Source organism: Rattus norvegicus, chromosome 13 (genome assembly GCF_021556685.1).
Source record: "Rattus norvegicus strain SHRSP/BbbUtx chromosome 13, alternate assembly SHRSP_T2T, whole genome shotgun sequence".
Classification (NCBI taxonomy): domain Eukaryota; kingdom Metazoa; phylum Chordata; class Mammalia; order Rodentia; family Muridae; genus Rattus; species Rattus norvegicus.
Genome location: NC_141546.1, coordinates 22,197,026 through 22,210,465, shown reverse-complemented (window position 1 = coordinate 22,210,465; position 13,440 = coordinate 22,197,026). Strand labels below are relative to the sequence as shown.

General features: G+C 47.3%; 1 protein-coding gene across 3 annotated transcripts in view; it reads right to left on the bottom strand.

Annotated features, from left to right (window-relative positions):
• Tnfrsf11a (TNF receptor superfamily member 11A) overlaps positions 1-6,880 on the bottom strand; it is a 61,738-nt gene extending 54,858 nt beyond the window's left edge. For 2 of the 3 annotated variants that reach the window (XM_087581351.1, XM_087581352.1), the window contains exon 1: positions 6,761-6,880. In XM_087581351.1, the coding sequence (XP_087437477.1) occupies positions 6,761-6,838 (78 nt within the window). In that variant the 5' untranslated portion in view covers positions 6,839-6,880. 3 annotated transcript variants of the gene reach the window in all.
• Positions 6,881-13,440: the final 6,560 nt, after the last annotated feature.

The window sequence follows — 13,440 nt, the reverse complement described above, 5'->3', positions numbered from 1 at the left end:
CCATCTTTCTCTATGTTCCCGGTGTGTCTGAGACACTCGGGGAGGTCAGAAACTGCTATCCAGACCCCAGCAGGGTCTGTAACACCCCAGGGAGCCTGAGTTTTGCCAGGAAGTGTTAAATGGGTGGCTACTGCCTTGAAAGAGATAAAAAAGAAAAGCTCACCAAGAGGTTCAAGGATCGAGCATGGCCAGCCCAGGGGTAGGAAAGCTGTGGGTAAACAACCTTGAGCAATAAAAGCATTAGAATAAAGAAGACATTGACCCTCTAGAGAACAAATCTGGGGGAAATGGGCTCAATGGAGGCTTGTTGGGGTTAGATGTGCTTTATGAAAGTTCCCCAGAGTCGGGAATGTTTAAACATGGCACAGGGTGGTGAGCGAAGATATGACTAACTCCACCAACAAGCACTGGAGCCCTTACCTTGTTTGTCTAACTGCGTCTGATAAAAGAGAAGCTAAGGGGCCTGGGCATGGGTTTGGCAACTGCTGTGCTGTAAGTCAGACACTTTCAAGTTGGGTGCTAACTACCCAGCTTAGTTAGTTAGAAGTGAAAGGGTCTGGGGAGACGGCTCAGTGGGCCAGTGTTTGCTGCATCCGTATGCGGACGGGGTTCAGAGCCTAGCACCAAGTAAGAGTGTCCGGCAGGGCCCCACTTGTCTGTACCTCCAGCACCACAAACGGGAGGCTGACAAATGAAGAATTGACTCGGTTTTCTGGCTGCACACACATGTGTGGTGCCCATACATGTGTGCATATACTGTGGACACATACATCACACTCACCCGGGAAGAAAAACTAAAGTAAAATAAGATATGTAATCAAAACTATAGGGAAGTGATCCATTTCCCACTTGGGAGACAGGCAAAAACCCTGGCCTCGCTGAGCCCAGCCAGGCTTGCACAGGGCAGGCAAGGCCACGCCCCTTTCCCTCTGCTCGGTTTAGGGATCACATTCACCAAAAGCTGGAGTTTTTCTTCCTCAATTTTAATGGAAAGTCTTCAGATTTCTGCCGGCTCAGGGAAGTGGTCCTTGTGCTCTGATACTGTGAATGGGAATGGAATTGGCTTCATTTCTCCGCTGAGCTGAAAGGGTCTGTATGTTGTTTTTTTGGGCAGGAGGGGGTTGTAGTCAGTTTTTTCCTGAAGCTTACCAAGGACTTCCCTGTCACCTGCTGGCTTAGGAATTTTTTTCTTCGTGGAATCTGGGAGGTGCTAGGCAGAGAGGAAAGCAACAGCAACCTGCCAGGAAAGGGACCACACAAGCGAGAAGTTGGGGCCAACATAAACATCGTTGCCCAACAATGTTTAGGAGGTGGGTGATGGCTCTGGGCTGCTGGGGAGACAGGGGTCACGGCACACCTGTTAGGATGCTGTGCCCTCGGGCATCACTCAGCTGCCTATCTCTGTCTCTTCTTTTCACAGTGGGGTGTTCATCCTGCCTGCCTCATCCTAAGACAGCCCTAGGGCAGGAAATGGCTCTTCCGGAACACACATATGCCCCACCTAGTTTTGGGGTCTTTAGATGTTTACTGGGGAACCTCAGTTCTGGGTTGTACACACTACAAGTTAACACTTTGAATGTCACCTTTATGTGAAAGAAAAGTCCAATTTCACATGAACCTACAAACGCTTTGGTTTAAAGTAACTACTTCTAAGTTGGGAAAGATTGGATTGAAGAGGCGAGCTCTTTGTCTAGCGTCTGTCCTGCTGCTGCTTGCTGTCTTGAGCCTGAGAGCATCTTTTACCACCTGCACCACAGGCAGACATAGCATTCAACTCCTCTCTCACCACTGCCCTGACCTGATTTGAGCCTTCTCTAGCTCTTCCTTGAACCAAGGCCCACACCAGCCCCGGCTACCCCTCCCCTTGACACCCAAATCTGGTCAGGTCTCTCTCCAGATCATGAGTAGCAAGATTATATCTGAGCAATTCTGCTTGCACTTACAGCCTCATCCTGCTTAACACCCTTGAGTCCAGGAATGCTGGCCTCTAGAGCTCCAGAAAACTCAGTACTAATGAGCTCCCCGTGGTTCCTGGCCCCAGAAGACAGGCTCAGCTGCCACCTGTCTTTCCTAGCATCCACTTCGGGGTTGGGACACTCCACACTGAAAATGTCCCACTGTGTTCACATGACTACAATTCTGGTCTCCCAGTGAGGCTTTGTCCTTCTGTCTCTTTTAGCCTGTTACAGTGTCCCCCTTCCCTGCTCATAGCTGAATGCCCCCGCTTCATGCAGCAACCCCCAGTAATCAAGGGCTGAAGGTTGATGACAGCCAACAGAACAAAAGCAGATATAAAGTTGTCATCAGGCAGATGAAAAGAATGCGTTTCCACATGCTGACTGTGGGTTCTTTGGGCGGCTTCTCAGACAGAATGGGAACACACTGCTGTGAGAACAGCAATATCAGCCAGCCCTCTGGTAACAGAGGCAGACTGGGAGCATTGCGAGTGGGAGCTGGGGAAGGGTAGGGGTGAGGCATGGGGGGTGGGGTGGGGTGGGGATAGAGCCTGGAAGGGAACACTGGCAGGAAACACATCTCGTTCATCTCTCAGAATCAGGACAGAAAACACCACAGGACTTCCAACTTCAAAGCACCTGACCAACTTCGGAGGGACCAAGCCTGTTGGCAGAAGCCCACAGCTCCTTCCTGGTTCCTCTGGCCTCAGTGTTTGTGAGCAAACAGTATGAGCTGAGCTTGAACTGTCTTTCTAGCTGTGGATACTCAAGCACCCGGAGGGAAGCCTAGCTGCAGAAGGAAAAACTGTCCAGGTTAGAAACCTGTCCCTTCTCAGGGATACACAGTGGTAGAGAGAGCTAGGGACTTGTCTGCAGCCAATGCCCTTGTAGGTGAAGAACAGAAAGTCGCAGGAAGCAGAAGAGAAGCCATCAGCTCTTGCGAGGTCAGGAGGAGATGCCAAGCATGAAATAGTTGGACAATGAGAGCTCTCAGGGAGTGCATGGACTCACCACATGGGGAAAAGCACAGACATGCCTAGAATCCGTCACACACCCGAGGTGGGAAAACGGCTCACTTCCCCGCTTTGAACTCCAAAAATAAAAAAGCTCAACGAGACTTTTTTTCTCATACTTCCATAGTAGATAAAGTTCACTCTACATCTTCTCAAAACAGCACTCTAGAGAGAGTGGAGTCTGGAACTCCCCTTTGCCGGGACTCATAAAACAGTGATTTATCGACCTTCAGAGACTCCATTGTTATCTTCCTGGTGTAGGAACAACTGCAGGGTAGATAATGAAAAAGAAAACTCATAGTCCCCGAAGGACGAAGACAATGCTTCTATTACAGTCCAGTAGGCCAAAGGAACAAGAGAGGAGAGGCATCTTAAGTCCTAGCAACCCAACATCTGAAAGCTCATAACTGTGTGTCCATGTTCTCAAACACAAAGCAAATCCATACCCAGGTCTCCCCACTAAAATGAGCTGGTGTAGCACACAGCACAAATGGAGCCACACCCTAGGGGATTTCCTTGGAAGGGTTCCCATAGGCTTTTCCAGAGCCTCCTTGTTTATAGTCTGCCTTACCACCTCAATAAGGGCTGTTGTCTGAGTTATCTCAAAACTATAAAGGTTTAATACCTCATCTGTTCGGTGCGTTTCCTGAATTCAGGGCCTGTGCTAATCTCTAAGGTCATAAACACTGGTGGTTTCTTGTTGGCAAGATCCCTTTATGTCTAAACCACAGCGCCATCCCCTTGACCTAGAAAGCTTTCTTCCTGACCCACCTCTTGGATCACTTCTTCTCTGAAGCTTGATTTCCCCATCTGTCAAAGCCTTCTTGAGAAAACTCTTCCTCCAAAGCACAACTCCTCCCTCCTCTGTCCTCCTTCCCCCTCCCCTTCATCCTCCCCCTCTTCCTCCAATGTGCTTTTCTTATCACACACTTCTTTATGACCATTACAGCTTCTCCCATTTTCTTTGCCTTTAGACTCTAACCTGGGCAGATCCAATAATGCATTTGCCCGGTTTCTGAACGGCATGTTTAACCCTCTGTAAATGGCCACTGGGGGAATCAGCCCCAAGGTCTTAGGTAACCTGGTGTGTGTGTGTGCACAGTGATCTCAGAGACAACTGTGCAACTGAATGAACAGACAAACCACCAACATAGGACTTAAGACTTTTTAAAAGCATATTTTCATTAGCTTTGGAGACATTCAGTTGTCAATACAGACAGACAGTGTGGACTTCACTGGTGAGGCTTGACACAAACAAGGCACCCTGGAGCACTCAGGGCCGGTCACCTAAGTGGAAATGGTCGATACAGAAGTCTGCGTATGGTTCACATGTGTATAACTAATGCTCAGAGTCAATCTGTCTGAGGATACTGCCATAGTGTCCTCTGAAGATAATTTGCATTTTAGTAGTACATATTCCCAGTAAACTTACTGGGAAATGGCTTCTCAGGCAAACATACCAACTGATGAACTTGCTGAACTGAGCTTTACCCTCAGACCCACAGGTTGGAAGGATAGAGCTGTCTCCCATGTGAGTTATCCTCTGACCCAGTGGTTCTCATCTTTCCTCATGGCTTGACCCTGTCACCAAGTTCCTCATGTTCTGGTGACATCCCTCTCCCCAACCGTAAAATTATTTTCATTGCTATTTCATACCTGTGATGTTGCTAATGTCATGAATTGTAATTTAAATATCTGATATGCAGGATATCTGACGTACAACCCCTGTGAAAGGGTCATCGGACCTCCAAGGAGGTGACACCCCACACGCTGAGAACTGCTGTGAGTCTGCTCTTTAGCCCACACCTCACCTTAAAAATATATATTTCTTGCTACAAATAAAAATGGGCGTAATTAAAACATCTCAAAGAAAAGCAGAAGGGAAGTAGAAGGTAGAGACAGGATGATCTGAGAGATCAACTTAAGCCACATTCAGTCAGTCCACCGTGCCCACGAATTCTGCGCACAGCTCAATCAACTGCTGATCAAAGATACGACTTAAACTCTGTGACCAAGCTGAACATGCAGCAACTGTTTTGGGTTAGGTTCACTACGTAGGACAGCATAACAAGCCCTACAGAGCACGCACACTTGTCCTCCTGACGTGAGAAAAGCAAAGGAGGTTGGGTAGGTCAGTGGCAAAATGCTGGTCTTCACGGACCAGCTCCTGGACTTGGACCCAGCACAGCCAAAAACACACTCAGCACATACATGCACACAGACATACATACAAAATAGGAGAGCTGCCGGCCAGTTCCAAACGCTGTGCTACTCTGTTATTAGAATCAAATGTGTGTACTTTTTTCTTCCTCTTTTGCTGTGTAGTCAGGCAGGTTTTTCCAATGCAGCAAACTATTGCTTAGAGAGCCAGGTTTTTTTTGTTTGTTTGTTTTGTTTTTTGTTTTGTTTTGTTTTTTTTAAAAAGGTAGCTCCCACCTGTTGAACACTTCATTAAGCAAGCAACATTTGAAGTGCTTCAAATGTTCGATTCTATTAGGTCCTTCCTCCTTGTTCTCCCTCCCCCACTCTAAGAGACCCATTCTGCCAGAAATGAAGTAGAATGAGCCCTTTTACTGTTCTGCTAGGTCTCCCAGGACAGTGACATTCACGGAAGCCTAAGACTGTTTTAACAGAAGAAGGGGGATCTAAAACTGCTGAGCCAAGAAACCTCACTGACATTTTCCCTTCCCTCAGAGAAACCCCGCAAGCGCACATGATGTTTAGCGGGCTTCTGAACAGCTCAGTCCAGCCAGGCAGAAGTGAACGTTTGGCTTCGTGCTTGGGATGGCCACATTGAATAACGGTGGTAAAGAAATCACTCCTGGGAGCCCCGGTGAGACCCCTTACTGGCCCAAGCTCTTTATAAAGCCAAGCAGTAGCAGCTCCTGGTAAGAGTAGAGGACGGACCCTGCTCGGGGTTCAAGGATCTGGGACATGGACATTTAGTTACAGGAAGGGGATTCTCCACACTGACTTTTCCCTCCTCCTCTAGGCTGCTGATGGTGCCTCAAGAGCAGCCAGAAAGGCCCTGGTCTCTAAGCACTGTGCATCCCAGTTACACCTTAACGTCCATCAGCGCTGGGCCCAGGCTCATCCCAGGTGGAAGCAAGGACTACAAGGCTTGTTCTTGGCATCAATAATAGCTCGAGGCGCATCACTACCCTAGTTTCTTCCATGGCAAAGACATATTTCATCCTAACATGGTCAAAGGTTTCTAAGCACAAGCAATTCCTGCCGGTCCACGAGCTATTTGTGGGGAGGAGGGAGGAAAAAGGAACACGCAAAAAGGAGAGCTTGTCAGCCTGGCCGAAGAAACTTCCAAATACTACCTCTCTACACATCCACTACACCCCCCCTACACTTCTCCACCTTCGCGGTGGGGGAGATGGAGAGAAAACTAAGCTAGGGGACGGCCTGAAAACCAAGTCAGGGACCCTGAGCTCCCAGGGATCTGCGTGGATTGAAAGCACACCCCTAGGTTTTAGGAAGGGATCACTAACATGGTCTGTGCATACAATCTCGCTGAGTGTCGCCGACCTTTGGAAGAGCCTACTAGGTGTACCTGGAGAACCAAGGTAGCACCCGAACTCCGTGCTCTGCAGATCCCGTGTCCCGGGGTCGGGGTTCAGCCTTCCAAGCCCCAGCACCCTCCCAGTTGCCAACCCTTGGCTCCACGCACCAGCTGGGGTCTCCATCCCCTGATCCCCGAGTCCCAGCTGGTGCCTGCGACGCAGCGGCGCCAGGGGTCCTCGATCCAAGAGGACGGCGGGCGACAGCGGTGCGGGTCCTTACCTGCAATGGGAGGAGCAGCACGCAGAGCGCCAGCAGAGGCGCGGGAAACTGGCGGCGCCGCCGGGCGCGCGGGGCCATGGCGCGGTGCGGGCGGGCTGGGCGCACGGCCTCTCTGGACCCGCGGTCGCCGCCGCCCTCCGCCCGCCTCGTCCCGCCCCGTGCGCCCGGCTCCGCCCGGCACCTGCCCCCGCGCCGCCGCCGGGCTCCGCCAGGGGGTGCCCAAGCGTGGGCTGCGGTGGCACCCGGTGGAGATGGCTTCGGCATTCCACGAGTGCTTCAGACCCGCGCGGGATCCCGGCCGGGTGTCCCCAGGCTCTGAGCTCTCGGGTGCAGCACCTGCGGGCAGGCGCTGGACAGCCCTGCCAAGGTTGCCCTTTGCCTTTAGTGGACCCTGCCTTGTCGCCCCTGCCGGACCCTGCCTGCAGAAGGTGTACCGCTGTTGGGGTTTGCTTGACTATAACTAAAGAATCTACACCATATAGTGTCCACAGCTCCCCCAAACCTCCTTTACACAGCCCTATACTTTCCCTCATTCGGGCTGCCTCCAGCGACCGCTTCCTCTTGGCTCTTCTCACCGCACCTGTCTCTGCCCTTCACCCCCTCTGTCACACTCATAGCAAGCTTTCCAGGTAGACACTTACCACCCTGCTTGATGAACCCCTTCACCTGAACCGCTAGGTCACCTCTTCTAATATAGAACTAGTTTAAAGTCAGGAATGAGCGATCCTGTCGTTTTCGTGACTTCTTGTTACTGGCTTCTGGGTTTGTCTTTTTCCAAATTTCAGGTCAATGTTGGTTACACAATGGTACAGCCTTGCCTCTGTGTAGTAACAGTGAGAGGAAGAGCCTTGTCTCAGAAACAGTGTTTTTCAATTCCTTGAGTGCCAGAACAGTCTCTGCCAGCTTTCTGCCCGCCATCTTAATGATTTTCCGTCCGAAACTGTGGACTTTTCTAACAAGGAAGACTGGATTTGTCTATTACTCCTTTCAATTCTGTCAGTTTTTCACATCCTCGAAACTCCCTAGAGACATAGCGATTTAGAATTGTGTCTTCTTGGTAAATTGACCTTTTATCATTATGACATTCCCTTCTTGATCCAAGATAAAATTTCACATTCTGGTCTACTTTACATTTGTGTGTAGTCATGTCACCTTTCTTATGAATGCTATTTGAGTAGTATATCTGATTCTTTCACATGTAAGCCTGTTTCAGTGACAGCATACAATTTGGACTGTTTCTGCCTTCCTGGTGGAGCATGCACACTTAGTCATCATATACTGTGAATTGATCTACTACCTTTCTGAGTTTTTCTACTCGTTCATCTCTATTCCATTTTTATTCTTGACTTCCTTTGTGTTGCTTTAAAACAATTTTAAAAACAGTACTTTATTTTATGCATAGCAATACAATTTTTGTGTTAAATAATACTACGGTAGAATTATTTGACTTAAAATGGTATCATTTTTAAAAACAAGAAAAAATGGGGAAAATTTTCAGGTTAGAAAACCCTTTCCTGGGGGTTGGGGATTTAGCTCAGTGGTAGAGCGCTTGCCTAGGAAGTGCAAGGCCCTGGGTTCGGTCCCCAGCTCCGAAAAAAAGAACCAAAAAAAAAAAAAAAAAAAAAAAAAAAAGAAAACCCTTCCCTGGAAAACAATCCTTTGGATTACCTTTAAAGATTCCATTTTGTCCACTCTCATGGCCTATTTCATATATAGCCATGTGTGTGTGTGTGTGTGTGTGTGTCTAAAGGCATTGGATGTGCATGTTGTGTTTATGTGCATGTTGGAGGCCCGAGGTCAAAGTTGAGTGTCTTCCTTAATTACTTCTCCATCTTCATAGAGGATCTTTCGCCAAACCTAGACCTCGCCAATTCTGCTAGACTGGCTGGCTGGTCAGAGAACGCCTGGGATCCTTCTGTCTCCTCAAAATTCTTGCTTGTCTTTCAAATTCTCGGCTATACAGCCTGATTGGTTCACTACCCAGTTGTTTTATGTTTTCTGGAACCTAATCTGTGTGTGTTGCCCTAAACATTTTAAAGTCATTTAGAGAAACAAGTCCAAGTCTAAGAATTTAGCATATCGACACATAAAGGGAGTGCACAAAACTGCTTATTATAGCAATCTGATAAAACCACACCGCAAAAAAAAATAATAAAATAAATAAATAAATATATAAATAAAGTGGATTTCGGTAAGGAAAAGTTTGGCAATGCAATGCTCTTTTATGGTTTGTAATATTGAAAAACCTTACATGCTTGTTGAAAAGATGTTCATATAGTAAATAAGAGAAGCAACTTACTACTCAATTATTCAGTCTCACGTCTGCAGACAAGCACACAAACCTCACAGGGTCTTACTTACAGCAGTGAAGAGTGTTTCTAGGAGGGCAGCAGCAGCAAGGGCTGAAGCGCTCCTAGAGAGGAGCTCCACGGCTCACACAGAGACACAGACAAGCTTAGAGCTTACAGTCTCTAGGCAACAAGTGGCAGAACGGCCTCATTAGGAAGGGACATTTAAATATCAACTGAGTTGCACAGTAGGGAAAAAGAGAGAGTTATAACTTTATTTTTGGATGTTTTAAAAGTGCAGATGTGCCTTGACCAGTGACATGGTTACATGAAGATGGACCCACAGGTTGAAATAATCCAGGCTAGATGTCAGAGCACAGTACAGTGCAGATTGCTGACTGTTTCCCGTCTTGCTCCCAGCGGAGTGGGAGCCAGGGTTCAGCTGCTGCCTAGCGCTGTGAGGAGAGTACATTGCATTCTGAGTCAGGCGGAGGATCAATCAATCCAACATTGTCTGAGTGCTTTGGATGAATGCCATTACTCTGGAGCCATGGCAAGGCAGGAAGAATGGGGTTTATTCTCCTGCCTATTCCAACTTAGGAACCAGCTGAACTTTCACTGAAGGAAAAGTTCTTTGATAATTTTTTTAAACGATGTTTAATATTATTTATAGGAAAGTGTATATGCTTGCCAAGGTTTTTATGTAACACGTGTGTGTAAGTGTTAATATAATCCACAGGACGGGACTAGAGACAGTTCCCTGGGAGCTGGAGTTGCAGGTGGTTGTGAGCCGCCTTATGTGGCCGCTAAGAATTCAACCAGGCTCCTGTGCAGGGCCACTGAGCCATCTGAGCTGCCGAGCCATCTCTCCAGCCCTCGCGACTGCATTCTTTTTTTTTTTTTTTTTTTTGGTTCTTTTTTTTCCGGAGCTGGGGACCGAACCCAGGGCCTTGCGCTTCCTAGGTAAGCGCTCTACCACTGAGCTAAATCCCCAGCCCCGCGACTGCATTCTTAGACACAGTCTCATACTGTAGACGGGGCTAGCTCTGAACTCAATGTGTAGAACAAGCAGGCTTCAAAATTGCAGGGTTCTGCTTGCCTCTGCCTCTTGAGTGCAGGTATGCGCCATCTCCTCTTGAGCTCCTGTTTCCTGTTCCTACGCCTATGTGCGACTCAAGAAAAGAGGACAAAAAAACCGACACCTGTTCCTCCCCTAACCTAACACCGAGAGTTCAAGGAACCATACTTTATCGCAAGACTCAGGGTCTCCATGTTGTTAGGGCGCAGGACCTAGAGAGAGCAGAGGTCTGAAGGATCGACTCATCATGTGCTTAGAGTAAGGAGCTCTCTTTAGATGTGACCTCAGAGATGGGGTAACAAGGGGAGACTCCTACTGCCATCTCTGCTCTTCCCACAATGGCCAAGACCAGTCTGTACTCAGATACATCATCCAGATGTAAAGAAAAAGGCACTTTAAAAGAAAAAGAAAATGTTTTTTAATAGAAAGTTTAAAAAAAAAAAGGCAACCCTCAACCCTTTGTGTTCTCCTTTCTTTCCCACTATTAACCCATTTCTGAGGTGCCCTGGGAGCTGAGGCTCCCTCTGTTTGGGGTTGATGAGCTGGGGCTTTGGTGTTCCTTCAGAGCGGGTTCCCTTGGTGCTCTCACACATCTGGTGTGAAGACAGGAATGTGAGAAGACAGGAAAAGCCCTCCCCCCCTCCCAGCATCCTCAGTGATCTCTTACACTTCCCCTCCTTCTCTCATATTTTACACCTAGGAAAAGAAAAGGTATGTGCCATCATGCCTGGCTCTCCCTCCCCTCAGACGGGATCTTATCTGTAGTGAACAATGGCTGTCAACACACTCTTGCCATTAAATGCCATTAAATGCTGGGGTTGGAGACATGACTCACCATACATGGCTACTTCTGCATTTTTAAATGACCATAATGTAGACTTGGTTAGTAGATGTTACAACACTAAGAGAGTATAGAGCAGCCACAAGGATGGGTACAGTTCTACTGAGTTGTCTAACCTGTGCTATCTTGGATGCAGAGGTGGAAAGAGCAGTGGTTGAGAGAGCTGGAGGAGACTGGTTCTGCAAAAGGGAACTGACTTGTGGGAGAAGGTACTTTTCACTGTGGCACTTCAGAAATACCAAGGCTCACTCCTGGCACATCTCCAGCGTTGCCCTCTTCTATTTTCAAATAAGATTAAGAGACTTAAAACTTCTGCTTGGAAAGCCCCAGAGGTGAGTGTACTGGTTTTGGAAGCATGTTTGAAAAGTAGAAAGTCCACATTAACACATTGCATCTGCTAAAATGGTCTTAACAATTGAATTGCTTTTTTAAAAACTTATTTGGATCTTCACAAAACTTCCCCTCAGATGTTTTATATGCATTAATGTAGAATATCATTTGTTAGTAAGTTCCATTAAAATCACTACGAGATATCCATTTTCCTTTTTGAGGCAGGGTCTCACTGTGTAGCTCTGGCTTGGATAGAACCAGGCTGGCCTCAAACTCACAAAGATGTTCCTGACTCTCCCCTCTGAGTGCTGGGACTAAAGATGTGAGCTACCACACCTTGCACAGTTTTCTTGTACATAGCGTTGCTATGAGAACCATGAAGCTAATTATTTCTGATATTTTCCTAAATACTCTGAACAATACACAAAATTATAGCAAGGACAGTGGCTTATCACTTACGGAAACTACTTAAATCCTATACCTGATTTTACGGATCAAGTTAGGGGCTGGAGAGATGACTCAAAGACTAAAAACATGGCTCTCAGTGTCTAGTTCCCAACACCTATGTCAGTTGGCTCATTAAGTATCTGTAACTCCAGATCCAGGGCATCAAGCCTCTCTTCTGGCACCTTCAATTAAAAACCCTTCTCACATCTATACACATAAGTAAAAAGTTTAAGACTTAGGTTTATAAGTATACAAATAATTACATTTTGGTGAGGTGGAAACTGTGTGTAATATTTTAATCAAACATTTCTTTATATCAAATCTAAACATTTCCAATTTAAAAAATGTAATGTGCCCAGCCAACCATGGATTTTCTCATTGGGAATGAGGAGAAGAAAACAGCAGTAGGTGCAGCCAGCAAACCACAGGTTTATAAGAACAGTGAGCACAGCACTTTGGAAAGCCCCACGTGTGTGTTACCTCTAGCGTTTAGAATCAGAACGGTAAAGTAAGAACTCATATATCATCTTGGGATTTGTGGATGGCTTGCAGGTATTAAGTTACATTTGAGCATCTCTTCATTTGATCTCTAGGAAAAGGGAACTACTCTTTGAATGAACTGTTGTGAATATTGGGGGAAGCAGCAGTAATTAGTCTATGAAATGTGTTTTCTTTTTTTTTCTTTTTTTGTTGTTGTTTTTACTTACTCACTTTACTTCCTGATCACTGCCCACCTCCCAGTCATCCCTCGCACAATCCTTCTACCATCGTCCCTCTCCTTCTCCTTTGAGGCAGGGAGGGCCTCCTGGGTATCCCCCCCCCCCCGGCACGTCAAATCTCTATGGGGCTAGATGCATCCTCTCCCACTGAGGCCAGACAAGGCAGCCCAGCCAGAACATCTCACAGACAGGCAACAGCTCTTGGGGTAGCTCATGGGGACCCACATGAAGACCAAGCTGCATATCCACTACATATATGCAAGGAGACCTAGGTCCAGTTCGTGTATGTTCTTTGATTGGTGGTTCAGCCTCTGAGAGCCCCAAGAGTCCAGATTAGTTGACTCTGTTCGTTTTCCTATAGTGTTCCTATCCCCTTAGGGGCCCTAGAAACTTTATTCGTAGTAGTCAGAAACCAGAACAAACGTAGATGTGTCTCAACTAAGCTAAGACCACGAAATTTGCAGGTAAATTGATGAAACTTGAGAATATCATCCTGAGTGAGATAACCCAGTTCAAAAAGGATATCCATGGTATGTATTCAGTTATACGTGAATATTTGCCATAAAATACAGGAACCAGGCTACACTCCACAGACCCAAAGAAACTAAACGAGAAAGAAGGCCCAAGCAAGGAAGCTTGAATCTCACTTAGAAAGGGAAAATAGTATTTGGAGGCAGATGTGGGGAGGGAACTGGGTGAGAGAGGGGATGAGGAGGGGAGTGGAGGAGAGTTTCAGAATCAGGTATGGGGAGGGACAGGAGAAAGGGCCAGAGGGTCATGAGAATGAATGGAAACCTGAAGCTTCTGGGGGTGGAGAGTGGGGGAGGGGCATTTCCAGGGAGTGACAGAGACCTGGGATAAGGGAGGCTCTCACCAATCAATGGGTGCTGTGACTCAGAGCATTGGGGATATGGAACCTGAAGAGGCCACCTCCTGTAGCCAGGCAGGAACCCCAGTGGAGCGATAGGGACACCAAC